The sequence below is a fragment of the Urocitellus parryii genome, chromosome 6 (genome assembly GCF_045843805.1).
Source record: "Urocitellus parryii isolate mUroPar1 chromosome 6, mUroPar1.hap1, whole genome shotgun sequence".
Classification (NCBI taxonomy): Eukaryota; Metazoa; Chordata; class Mammalia; order Rodentia; family Sciuridae; genus Urocitellus; species Urocitellus parryii.
Window position 1 is genome coordinate 23,085,473 of NC_135536.1, and position 12,387 is coordinate 23,097,859.

At 36.6% G+C, this 12,387-nt stretch overlaps 1 protein-coding gene across 1 annotated transcript in view; it reads left to right on the forward strand.

Moving 5' to 3' along the window:
* The window catches only part of Cep128 (centrosomal protein 128), a 373,328-nt gene that overhangs the window by 58,870 nt on the left and 302,071 nt on the right, over positions 1-12,387 (forward strand). The window contains exon 9 of the mRNA XM_077799967.1: positions 11,711-11,797. Within this exon, the coding sequence (XP_077656093.1) occupies positions 11,711-11,797 (87 nt within the window). The remainder of the gene's footprint in view (positions 1-11,710; positions 11,798-12,387) is intronic.

A 12,387-nucleotide genomic window follows, 5' to 3' on the forward strand; every position in this document is an offset into this window, starting at 1 on the left:
GTCTCCAGCCCCAGCATTTCTTGATAATACAGTAGAAGTTCAGTAATTCCTTTGGTATTGCTCATTAGTACTACACTTGCTTCTCTTAGTGAAAATAACAGAATTTAAGTTCTTTTTTTTTTTGATATTTATTTATTTATTTATTTAATTGATTATTCCAAACATTACAGAGCTCTTGATAAATCATCTTTCATACATTTGACTCCATTGGGTTTTGAACTCCCATTTCTACCCCAAATACAGATAGCAGAATCACATCTGTTACATACTCACATTTTTACCTAATGGCATATTAGTGACTGTTGTAATCTGCTACCTTTCCTATCCCCTACTATCACCCCTCCCTTCCCCTCCCACCTTCCCTCTCTGCCTCCTCTGCTGTTGTTCAATTCTCTCCCCTTTTTTCCCCCTCCCCCTTGCCCATCATAACCTCTTATACTTTTGTGTATCATTGAAGGTTTCCTACCATTTGCATATCCATTCCCTTCTCTCTCCCTTTCTCTCCCCTCATTCGTCTTTGTTTACTGTTAGTCTTTTCCTCATGCTTTTCCTCCCTGTTCTGTTCTTAGTTGCTCTCTTTATATCAAAGAAGACATTTGGCATTTGTTTTTTAGGGCTTGGCTAGCTTCACTTAGCATAATCTGCTCTAATGCCATCCATTTCCCTGCAAATTCTATGATTTTGTCATTTCTTAGTGCTGCATAATACTCCATTGTATATAGATGCCACATTTTTTTTTATCCATTCATCTATTGAAGGGCATCTAGGTTGGTTCCACAGTCTAGCTATTGTGAATTGTGCCGCTATAATCATTGATGTGGCTGTATCCCTATAGTGCGCTCTTTTAAGGTCCTCAGAGAATAGTCCGAGAAGGGCTATAGCTGGGTCAAATGGTGGATCCATTCCCAGCTTTCCCAGGAATCTCCTGCTTTCCAAATTGGCCTCACCATTTTGCAGTCCCACCAGCAGTGTACAAGTGTACCCTTTTCCCCACATCCTCGCCAACACTTATTGTTGTTTGACTTCATAATGGCTGCCAATCTTACTGGAGTGAGATGGTATCTTAGGGTGGTTTTGATTTGCATTTCTCTGATTGCTAATGATGGTGAGCATTTTTTCATGTACTTGTTGATTGATTGTGTGTCCTCCTCTGAGAAATGTCTGTTCAGGTCTTTGGCCCATTTGTTGATTGGATTATTTGTTATCTTATTGTTTAATTTTTTGAGTTCTTTGTACATTCTGGATATTAGGGCTCTATCTGAGGTGTGGGGGGTAATAATTTGTTCCCAGGATGTAGGCTCTCTATTTACCTCTTTTATTGTTTCTCTTGCTGAGAAAAAACTTTTTAGTTTAAGTAAGTCCCATTTGTTTATTCTTGTTGTTAACTCTTGGGCTATGGGAGTCCTATTAAAGAATTTGCAGCCCGACCCCACAATATGTAGATCGTAGCCAATTTTCTTCTATCAGACGCAGTGTCTCTGGTTTGATATCTAGCTCCTTGATCCATTTTGAGTTAACTTTTGTGGCTAGCGAGAGAAAGGGATTCAATTTCATTTTGTTGCATATGGATTTCCAATTTTCTCAGCACCATTTGTTGAAGATGCTATCCTTTCTCCATTGCATGTTTTTAGCCCCTTTATAAAATATAAGATAGTTGTAACTTTGTGGATTAGTCTCTGTGTCCTCTATTCTGTACCATTGGTCCACCCACCTGTTTTGGTACCAGTACCATGCTGTTTTTGTTACTATTGCTTTGTAGTACAGTTTGAACTCTGGTATCGCTATACCTCCAGATTCACACTTCCTGCTTCGAATTGCTTTTGCTATTCTGGGTCTTTTGTTTTTCCATATGAATTTCATGATTGCTTTATCTATTTCTACAAGAAATGCCGTTAGGATTTTGATTGGCATCACATTAAACCTGTAGAGAACATTGGGTAATATAGCCATTTTGATGATGTTAGTTCTGCCTATCCATGAACAGGGTACATTTTTCCATCTTCTGAGATCTTCTATCTCTCTCTTTAGGGTTCTGTAGTTTTCATTGTATAAATCTTTCACCTCTTTTGTTAGGTTGATTCCCAAGTATCTTATTTTCTTTGAGGATATTCCTTATTTCCATTTCAGAGGTTTTGTTGCTGATATACAGGAATGCCTTTGATTTATGCGTGTTGATTTTATAACCTGCCACTTTGCTGAATTCATTTATTAACTCTAGCAGCTTCTTTGTAGACCCTTTTGGGTCTGTTAAGTATATTATCATGTCATCCGCAAATAGCGATAATTTAACTTCTTCTTTTCCTATTTTTATGCCTTTAATTTCTTTTGTCTGTCTAATTGCTCTGGCTAGTACTTCGAGAACTAAATTGAATAGAAGTGGTGACAGAGGCCACCCCTGTCTTGTTCCAGATTTTAGAGGGAATGCCTTCAGTTTTTCTCCATTTAGGATGATGCTAGCCTGAGGTTTAGCATACATAGCTTTTACAATGTTGAGGTAAGTTCCTGTTTTCCCTAGTTTTTCTAGTGTTTTGAACATAAAGGGATGCTATACTTTGTCAAATGCTTTTTCTGCATCTATTGAGATGATCATATGGTTCTTGTCTTTAAGTCTACTGATGTGGTGAATAGCATTTATTGATTTCCGTATATTGAACCATCCTTGTATCCCAGGGATGAATCCTACTTGGTCATGGTGCACAAGTTTTCTGATATGTTTTTGTATTCAATTTGCCAGAATTTTATTGAGAATTTTTGCATCCAACTTCATTAGAGATATTGGTCTGTAGTTTTCTTTCCTTGAAGTATCTTTGTCTGGTTTTGGGATCAGAGTGATGTTGGCCTCATAGAATGAATTTGGAAGAGCTCCTTCTTTTTCTATTTCTTGAAATAGCTTGAAAAGTATTGGTATTAATTCTTCTTTGAAGGTTTTGTAGAACTCCGCTGTATACCCATCCGGTCCAGGGCTTTTCTTGGTTGGTAGTCTTTTGATGGCTTCTTCAATTTCTTCCTTTGTTATTGGTCTGTTTAAATTTTGTGTGTCTTCCTGTCTCAATCTGGGCAAATCATATGCCTTAAGAAATTTATCGATATCCTCAGTATCTTCTATTTTATTGGAATATAGGGTTTCAAAATACTTTCTAATTATCTTCTGTATTTCTGTAGTGTCTGTTGTGATATTGCCTTTTTCATCCTGTATGTTAGTAATTTGAGTTCTCTCTCTTCTTCTTTTCGTTAGTATGGCTAAGGGCTTGTCTATCTTATTTATTTTTTCAAAGAACCAACTTTTAGTTTTATCTATTTTTTCAATGGTTGTTTTTGTTTCAATTTCGTTGATTTCTGCTCTAATTTTAATTATTTCTTGTCTTCTACTACATTTGCTGTTGTTTTGCTCTTCCTTTTCTAGATTTTTGAGGCATAGTGTGAGTTCATTTATTTGTTGGTTTTTTCTTTTTTTGAGGAAAGAACGCCAAGAAATGAATTTCTCTCTTAAAACTGCTTTCATTGTGTCCCATAGATTCCGGTATGTTGTGTCTGTATTGTCATTTGACTCTAAGAATTTTTTCATCTCCTCCTTTATGTCTTCTGTAACCCATTGATCATTCAATAACATATTGTTCATTTTCCATGTGGTGTAGGGTTTTTCCTTCCTTCTTTTATCATTGATTTCCAATTTCATTCCATTATGGTCAGATATGGTGCATGGTATTATCTCCACACCTTTATATTTACTAAGAGTTGCCTTATGGCATAATATATGGTCTATCTTTGAGTAGGATCCATGTGCTGCTGAGAAGAACGTGTATCCACTTGATGATGGTTGATATATTCTATATATGTCGTTAAGTCTACGTTGTTGATTGTGCTGTCGAGTTCTATAGTTTCTTTATTCAGTTTTTGTCTAGAGGATCTGTCTAATGGCGAGAGCGGTGTGTTGAAGTCACTCATAATTATTGTGTTGTGGTCTATTTGACTCTTGAACTTGAGGAGGGTTTGTTTTATGAACGTTGCAGCTCCATTGTTTGGTGCATACACATTGATAATTGTTATGTCTTGTCGGTGGATGGTTCCTTTTAACAGTATATAGTGCCCTTCTTTATCCTTCTTGATTAACTTAGGTTTGAAGTTGATTTTATTCGATATGAGTATGGCCACTCCTGCTTGCTTCTGAGGGCCATGTGAGTGGTATGATTTTTCCCAACCTTTTACCTTCAGCCTGTGTATGTCTTTTCCTATCATGTGAGTCTCCTGAAGGCAGCATATTGTTGGATTTATTTTTTTGATCCAGGTTACTAGCCTATGTCTCTTGATTGGTGAGTTTAGGCCATTAACATTTAAGGTTACAATTGAGATATGATTTGTACTTCCAGTCATGCTTCTTTAGTTATTTATTTTAGTTTGGCTAATTTTACTTTTTGGTTATTTTCCTCACCCTTTACTGAGATACTTCCTGCTATTGGTTTTGGGCACTATTTTTCAATTCCTCTTCTTGTAGTATTTTGCTCAAAATACTTTGCAGTGCTGGTTTTCTTGCTGCGAATTCTTTTAGCTTTTGTTTATCATGAAAGATTTTAATTTTGTTGTCAAATCTGAAGCTCAATTTTGCTGGATACAGTATTCTTGGTTGGAGTCCATTATTTTTCAGTGTTTGAAATACATTGTTCCAGGATCTTCTCGCTTTCAATGTCTGTGATGAGAAATCAGTTGTTAACCTAATTGGTTTACCCCTGAATGCAATCTGCCTTTTTTCTCTCGTAGCTTTTAATATTCTCTCCTTGTTCTGTATGTTGGCTATCTTCATTATTATGTGTCTTGGAGTTGGTCTATTTTGGTTTTGAATGTTTGGGGTCCTGTAGGCTTCCAGGATTTGGCAATCCATTCTATCTTTCATCTCTGGGAAGTTTTCTACAATTATTTCATTTAATATGCTGTCCATTCCATTGGTTTGAATCTCTGTGCCTTCTTCTATCCCGATGACTCTCAAATTTGGTTTTTTTATGACGTCCCATATCTCTTGAATTCATTGATCGTGGGTTTTAAGCATCTTTTCTGTGTTGACTATATTCTTTTCAAGTTGATAAACCTTGTCTTCATTATCTGATGTTCTGGCTTCTACTTGATCAAGTCTATTTGTAATATTCTCGTTTGAATTTTTAATTTGGTTTATAGTTTCCTGCAATTCTAGGATTATTGTTTGATTTTTTTTTAAGATCTCTATCTCCTGGTAGAGCTCGTTCTTTGCCATTTGAATTTGTTTGTTTAATTCATTTTCAAAATATACTTTTATTTCTTGGACTTGCTGTCTCACGTCTTCTCTAATATTCCTTTCCATTTGAGTTAGGTATGCCTTGAGTTCTTTCCCTATCCCTGCTTCTGATGTTTCTATGTCCTCCTGTAGAATTAAGTTGTCTTGCATTGTTTGTACTCCTTTTTTCCTTTATTTTCTCATGTTGTCCACGTTACTTTCCAGTTCTTTTTGATTGTTGTGTTTCTGCTCTCTTCTATAGCTTTGTTTTGGTTCTGTATTACTCTGATGTCTCTCCTTTGTGTTGTTAAACTATGCCTGCTAACTTGGATTCCGCTGGGAAGGAATTCCGATGTCCTAGCTCCAGTGAGGACACTACTCTGCTATAGCGGGCCCCAGGCTCCTTGCCGGGGTGTCCTAATGGGGAGTGTGACTGGACTATCTCTGTTTGGTTTCAGTTCCCAGTCGAGGTAGGTGGGCGGTCTCCAGCCGCCCAGTATCACAGGCCGCTGGCGGGTGATCGGTTGCCTGCAGGCGGCGTTCTCCTACCACCCAGTTACCCAGGCAGTGGGTGAACTGTCGCCTGCGGGCCTGCGGTTTCCAGCCGCCCACTCGCCAGGGTCTTGCCTCTAGTCTTCTGGTTTCTCTTGCTAGTCTTGGTTTCTCCTGTTTTGTTGTTGCAATCTGTCGGAGAGTGGTGGTGGATACTTCAGCTTTCCAAGATGGTGGCCGCTGATTGCCTCGGTGGGGTGTCCGCTGTTTTGATGTTGTAATCTGTTTTGATGTTGCAATCTGTCGGAGATTGGCGGTGTATACTTCAGCTTTCCCAGATGGTGGCCGCTGACTGCCTCAGTGGAGTGTCCGCTGTGGGGGATGGGACTGTACCACTTCCTTCCCCTTCTGAAATCCCGTACTCAGCCCAAGGGTCAGTGTGGGCTTGGCTGGTGGGATTCCACCTAATGGTAGTCACTAATCTCCCTGCTTGCTAATTAATTGCTTCTCTGTGGCACCACACCTTCTGTAGCCTCGGGGCAGGCCTCGCGAATCAGTCGGCCTGGATCTCCAGGGTCCTGCTGCTGGCTGTTGGGATCCCCGGCACTCTATCACTTTGATTTTTTCTGCTTGCCCCTCCCCCAGCGCTGGCTAGCCAGGTTTCGTTTTTGGCTGCTGCTGGGAGGAGGGGTTGGAGGTCAGGTGTCTCTAGTTTCCCCCTAGTCTTTATGCAGGCTCACTGTGATACTCCCTCCCCCCCCCCAAAGCCTAGGAGAGATTTTATGCGAATTCCCCGATGTCTGGGGGGTGAGCTGAGTGACACACACCTGTTTTGATGTTGCACTCTGTCGGAGAGTGGCGGTGTATACTTCAGCTTTCCCGGATGGTGGCCGCTGATTGCCTCGGTGGAGTGTCCGCTGTGGGGGATGGGACTGTACCGCTTCCTTCCCCTTCTGAAATCCGGTACTCAGCCCAAGGGTCAGTGTGGGCTTGGCTGGCGGGATTCCACCTAATGGCAATCAGAATTTAAGTTCTTATTGACTAAATTTTCGAAGACTTACAAATGCTTAGAGTAAAAGGATAAATAAAAAAGAGTGTTAAATAAAGTTTCAGGCAGTTAGTAGGGCTTCAACAGAAACATGTTCTGGAAAAGAGTTATTATAAGTAGCTGATCAGATGGTGACAGGTGGAAAGTGAGGAAGAATGGGATAATACAGGATTATTTTAGGATATTCCTGTGTATCCAAGAGAATTAGAGGTCCTTTTATTGAGCCAGTTCAAATATGGACTTTTTTAATTAAAAAAAAACAGACAGTTGACTTTCAGAAGAATGATGCTGATATAGAGTATAAGTCTTTTATATTTAGATATAAAATATAATTTGATTAAGGTTCAGCTTATTGATTTTTTAAATTCCTTAAATGCTAAGTAAAATGATTATGAGAAATGGAGATTGGAATAAATATCTATTAGTGTGAAGATTAAAGGTAATTACTTCCCAACTTGCCCTTTAAAGAGAATGGATCCTGTTATAAGTGATGAATCTTTTCTTTATAAGGTAGAGGAATGAGGGAGTTGGTATTTATGGGTTTAGATGTTCAAAATTGATAGCTTGTGACCTGTGGTGAAGGGCTAGAAGCTGCAGAGAAACCCAGTAGTGAGATGGCCAAGAATCCCTTATGAGTGTGGAATAGCTGAGCTGAATTAAGAAAACAGATATGTTTGATGGAGGTTTGATGAGTGTACTCCATCTCTTTATGTAGTCTTATTTGTAATTTCTAGACCGTTCATTAATGATTTTGGTATGAGCATATTATTTTTGGGGGGGTGTATAAACAGGTTCAACAATTTGTGTACTGGTAGGCACTGGCCTGTGAGTGAACTTACTAGAAACCTGGCATTAGACTAAACTGTAAGGTCTGATGGGGTAAATTTTTCTAGATTAAAAAAGGACAAAGTAGCTTCTACTATGAACTGTGTGGGTCTGGCCCTGACCTACAATTTATGGGTGAAACTTTTTATATTTTATGCTGATCTCAAAGTATCTTCCAATATAATTGCTGTGGTGGTTTTAACCTATTTTAATACCTTCCTTGATACTCTTTCTCTGAGAGGTAGAGATTAATTCTCTAAACTTTGACTGTGTGCACTGGACTTAATGACTCTACTTACAAATACAATATGAAAAGTTTGTATTTGACACCACCTTACCTTATTCAAGGGCTCAGGTTATCATTACTAGTCACTGACCCTGCAATGTAGTGCAGTAAAAAGGGGATTTTAAGACTATAGTATTCTGCCCCTACCCACCAGAAGTATTTATGTGCACTGTCCAATCATGACAAGACATCAAACAAAACCAAATTGGAAGACTTTTTAAAAAAATTTGTTCTTTTTAGATACATGATAGTAGAGTGTATTTTGAAATACTGTACATACATAGAGTATAACTTATTCTAATTAGGGTCCTATTCTTGTACATGATGTTAAGTTGCCCTGGTTGTATATTCATATATAAGGATAGAAAAGTTATATTCAGTTCATTCTACTATCTTTCCTATTCTCATTCCTCCTCCTTTCCCTTTCACTCCCCTTTGTTCAATCCAATGGATTTCTATTCTTTCCCTCCCCATCCTCCCTTATTGTGGGTTCACATCTATATATCAGAACATTCAGCCTTTGATTTTTTTTGGAACTGTCTTATTTCATTTAGCATGATAGTCTCCAGTTCCATCCGTTTAATGGAAAATGCCATAATTTCATTCTTCTTTATGGATGAGTAATATTCCATTGTGTGTGTGTGTGTGTGTGTGTGTGTGTGTGTGTGTATGTATTATATATCACGTTTTCTTTATCCATTCATCTGTTGAAGGGCACCTAGATTTGTCTATAGGTTGGCTATTGTGAATTGAGCTGCTATAAAAATTAATGTGACTGTATCACTGTAGTATGCTGATTTTAAGTCCTTTGGGTATAAACTAAAGAGTGGGATAACTGGGATAAATGGTGATTCCATTCCATGTTTTCTAAAGAATCTCCATACTACTTTCCAAAGTGGTCGCACCACAAATTGGGGGACATTCTACCACATACCTGACCAATATTCTTTTAAAATGTTGAGATTATAAAAAAAGGGAAAACTAAGACATTTTCACAGACAGGGAAGCAAGCTAACAAAATGCAATGTAGTATCATTGGTAGATATTGGAATAAAAAAGGATATTAGTGAAAAAACCAGTGACATTTGAATAAAATTTATAGCTTAATGGTTTTGTAACAATATTAATGTTTGGGTTTTGGTGAAAGTACAATGGTTATGTCAGATGTTAATTTTAGGGACAGCTTGGTGAAGGGTAGGTGGGAACTCTGAACAATCTTTACAACTCTTATGTTAATAGTACATTATTTCAAAATAAGATTTAAAACGCAATCAGTAACACTTTTTTTTTCCCCTAAAGACTAAAGTGTTAACTTCTTAAAATGGGAAAAAGTTATTACCTATTTAACGTAAACACAAAAATAAATATTTTTAAAAATATTTTTTTAGCTGTAGATGGACACAATACTTTTATTTTATTTGTTTATTTTTATGTGGTGTGGGGGATTGAACCCAGTGCCTCACGCATGCTAGGCAAGCGCTCTACCACTGAGCCACAACCCCATCCCAATAAATATTTTCTTTAATCATCACTACACTGTTTGTTTTCTTTCCAATGTTAAATGTTACAGTTGTTAAATTTAATTTTTGGAGATCCTGGGAAGGGACAGAAAGGGATTAATTATAGTTAGTAAGCTAGAAAACCTTCATTGGAAAATTTTTGGAGTTTAAATTCTTAGGTAAATTAAACTCTTGAGTTGCAGCATGAAGTTAGGTCAAGTTTTAAAAGCTCAGCATGTGGCTGTTCCTACTTCACTAACACTAATAAGAAGAGGGACATTAAAAAATGCTCAGAATCACATAGGAGGGACCACTTCATTTTAGCAACTACTGTTTGAAGGTTATAGATTTTGAACTCATTTTTGGAACGGAAGAACTCTTTTTGGGACCATCCCTTCTTATTTGGAGTTGTCTATTCCTTCCTTTCACGTGTGGCCTCAACATGACCTCACCTGATCTTGCCAAGCCTTTATTGTGTATTTATTTGGAGTGGTTTCTGCTACAGAACTCAAATCCAGACTGACTAGAGTTCCATGAAGCTACATACCTGAAGAAGTCTTCTTCCTCATCACCCCTTTATAGAAAAGCCCATGTTGGTTTTAGTTCAGTGGAAAAGTATTGAAAAGCAAGATAACTGATTATGTTTAACATTAAAAAATGGGGCAGGTTGGAAGGATTATGGCGTGAAATAAGACAGTTGAAAATTTTTAGAATGAATTGATTAAAAAAAGTCAACAACAGCTTCTTTATATCACATTTTTACATTTCTCTCTCTCATATACACACACATTGGGTCACTTGGTGTAGAAAAGATGAAAGAATCACAGAAAATAAAGATGCAGTAGTAAGTTTTAAATTTCTAGCATTTTGTTCAGGAAGTAAAATCTATAAACATATTCCATCAGCCAACACTGAATACATTATGATTTAGAATTAAGTATTATTTTAAATTCCATTTAGTGTACAATAAAGTCAAAATACCAAACATTAAAATGAGTTGATAATGACCTGCAAGGCATTATGAGTTTTAGCTTTATCAATGCAATAATCCAGTTATGATAGTTCTTGACTTTTATTTCTCATTTGTTATGTGCCAGATATTGACCTATGTGCCTTAGAAGTATCAAATTACTTGGTCTACACCACTGTCTTATAGTATGCATTGAGTATATGTAAGAAGAAAGTGCCTGGGCATATGAAACACTGTAAAAATGTTACAAGGTTATATTCATCAAAATTATTTTCTATTTCAATGATGCTTCTCTGCCTTTTTACTCAATAGCTGTTTTAGTAGTGGAAGTAGGAGCTGTGGTAAAGGGTGCTCATCTCATGAGTAGGGGATATATTTGTTGTACATATGAATATATTAGTAGCCCCTAATTAATAGTAAATAGATTTAGAAATGATACATGTTAAATATGTAAATTAATGAAATTGATAATGATTGGAATTCAGGTATCAAAGCAGATTTCAATATGTCTTGCTATTTGCCTAAAATTTATTTTTCTATTGAATCTGTTGAAAAAGACTTTAGGCAGTTTGGCTTTTCTCACTGTGTGTGGCCTTTACATATGCACCTTGCTAAGTCCAGTTGCTAAATTTCTGAAAAAGAAATTAAATGGAATACCATTTAGATATAATGAAATACTATGCCAAAGTATACTTTTTTCCCATAAGTTTAATTTTGTTTTAAAATAAAAACAAACTGGGGCAAATAATTTTGTGGTTAACTTTTGAAATTTGTATTTTCTTAATGTTCTTTTTCCCCCATTTTATTAAAGAGGGGAAACTATAGAAAAGAATGATTTCTCTATGTGAAGTATAGTTTAAATAACCATTTATGTATTATGATAAAATGTCACATAGGTAATGATATTGTAAGAAACATGTTTCTATAATATTGGCAGTGATTTTTCAGAATTTTGAAAAACTACTGAGCTCATTTTTGGTGTTAGGTCTAAAAATCTGAGCAGATCACGTATTTAAATAGTGTTATTTCAGAAGGCCGTACACTTTGCTTCTAAGATAACTGTTATGCTGTCTAGACTCTCTAAATGTATAACACAATTCCCAAAGGTGACAGGGAATGGATAAAACTAGGTGGAAAATGATTAGAAAGATCAGGCAGTTGTTTATATTTGATCTCCATTAAAGCGTTCTTAGGGTTTCAGTGAATGAGCAAGTTGTAATTCATTTATAGGTTTTGTGTGATTCATAACAATATCCTTCTCAGCCTTTTCTTAATAAATCCTAGTAAGGATTTTCAGTTTTATACATTTTCTCAAATAATACATTTTTTCCAACCACTTTCATTCTAGGCATTGAAGAAACAAGAAGCTAAAACAGATGAGAATGAGGGAGAAATGAAAAATAAGCTAAAACAAACTGAAACGGAGAAGAGTCAAGTAAGAGTTTGAAAATCATCTCAAATAATAATGTGGTTTGGAATTTGTGATGTTTGTTGAGTGGCTATAGAAGAGTGTCTCTGAGATGATTTATTAGGACACAGTGGGGGCTCAGTGCTTTCATGTGAAGTTGCTTGGTTTGATGACTGTGATACTCTTTACTTCTTGCTTTTGAAAACATACACAGGCCATTTGCTACCTTGTCATCTGTGTCTACTCTTGTTTTTGAGAAGTAAATTAAACTTTACCTTTCCTCCCTGGGGAACATTTAAAGGACCTGACTTTGTTGTAGTGTTAGGAAGGATCTATTGTTTAAATGCTTGCTATTTTATATATATTCACTTTCACTATAGCAGGTAGGTATAGTTAGCAGATTACTTTTAAAATATTTTCTATTCTCATTAGATATTAAGGACCTTTGACATAAATTTGTTGTTTTACAATAAAGTTCCTGTGCACCTTTCATCCATTTTTTCCTCACTGGTAATGTTTTGTATAATTCACATTCGATAGCAAAATCAGAAAATTGGCATTCATCTAATCCATAGAACTTATGCAGATTTATGTCTGTGAATTGCAGGTTAGGTCTG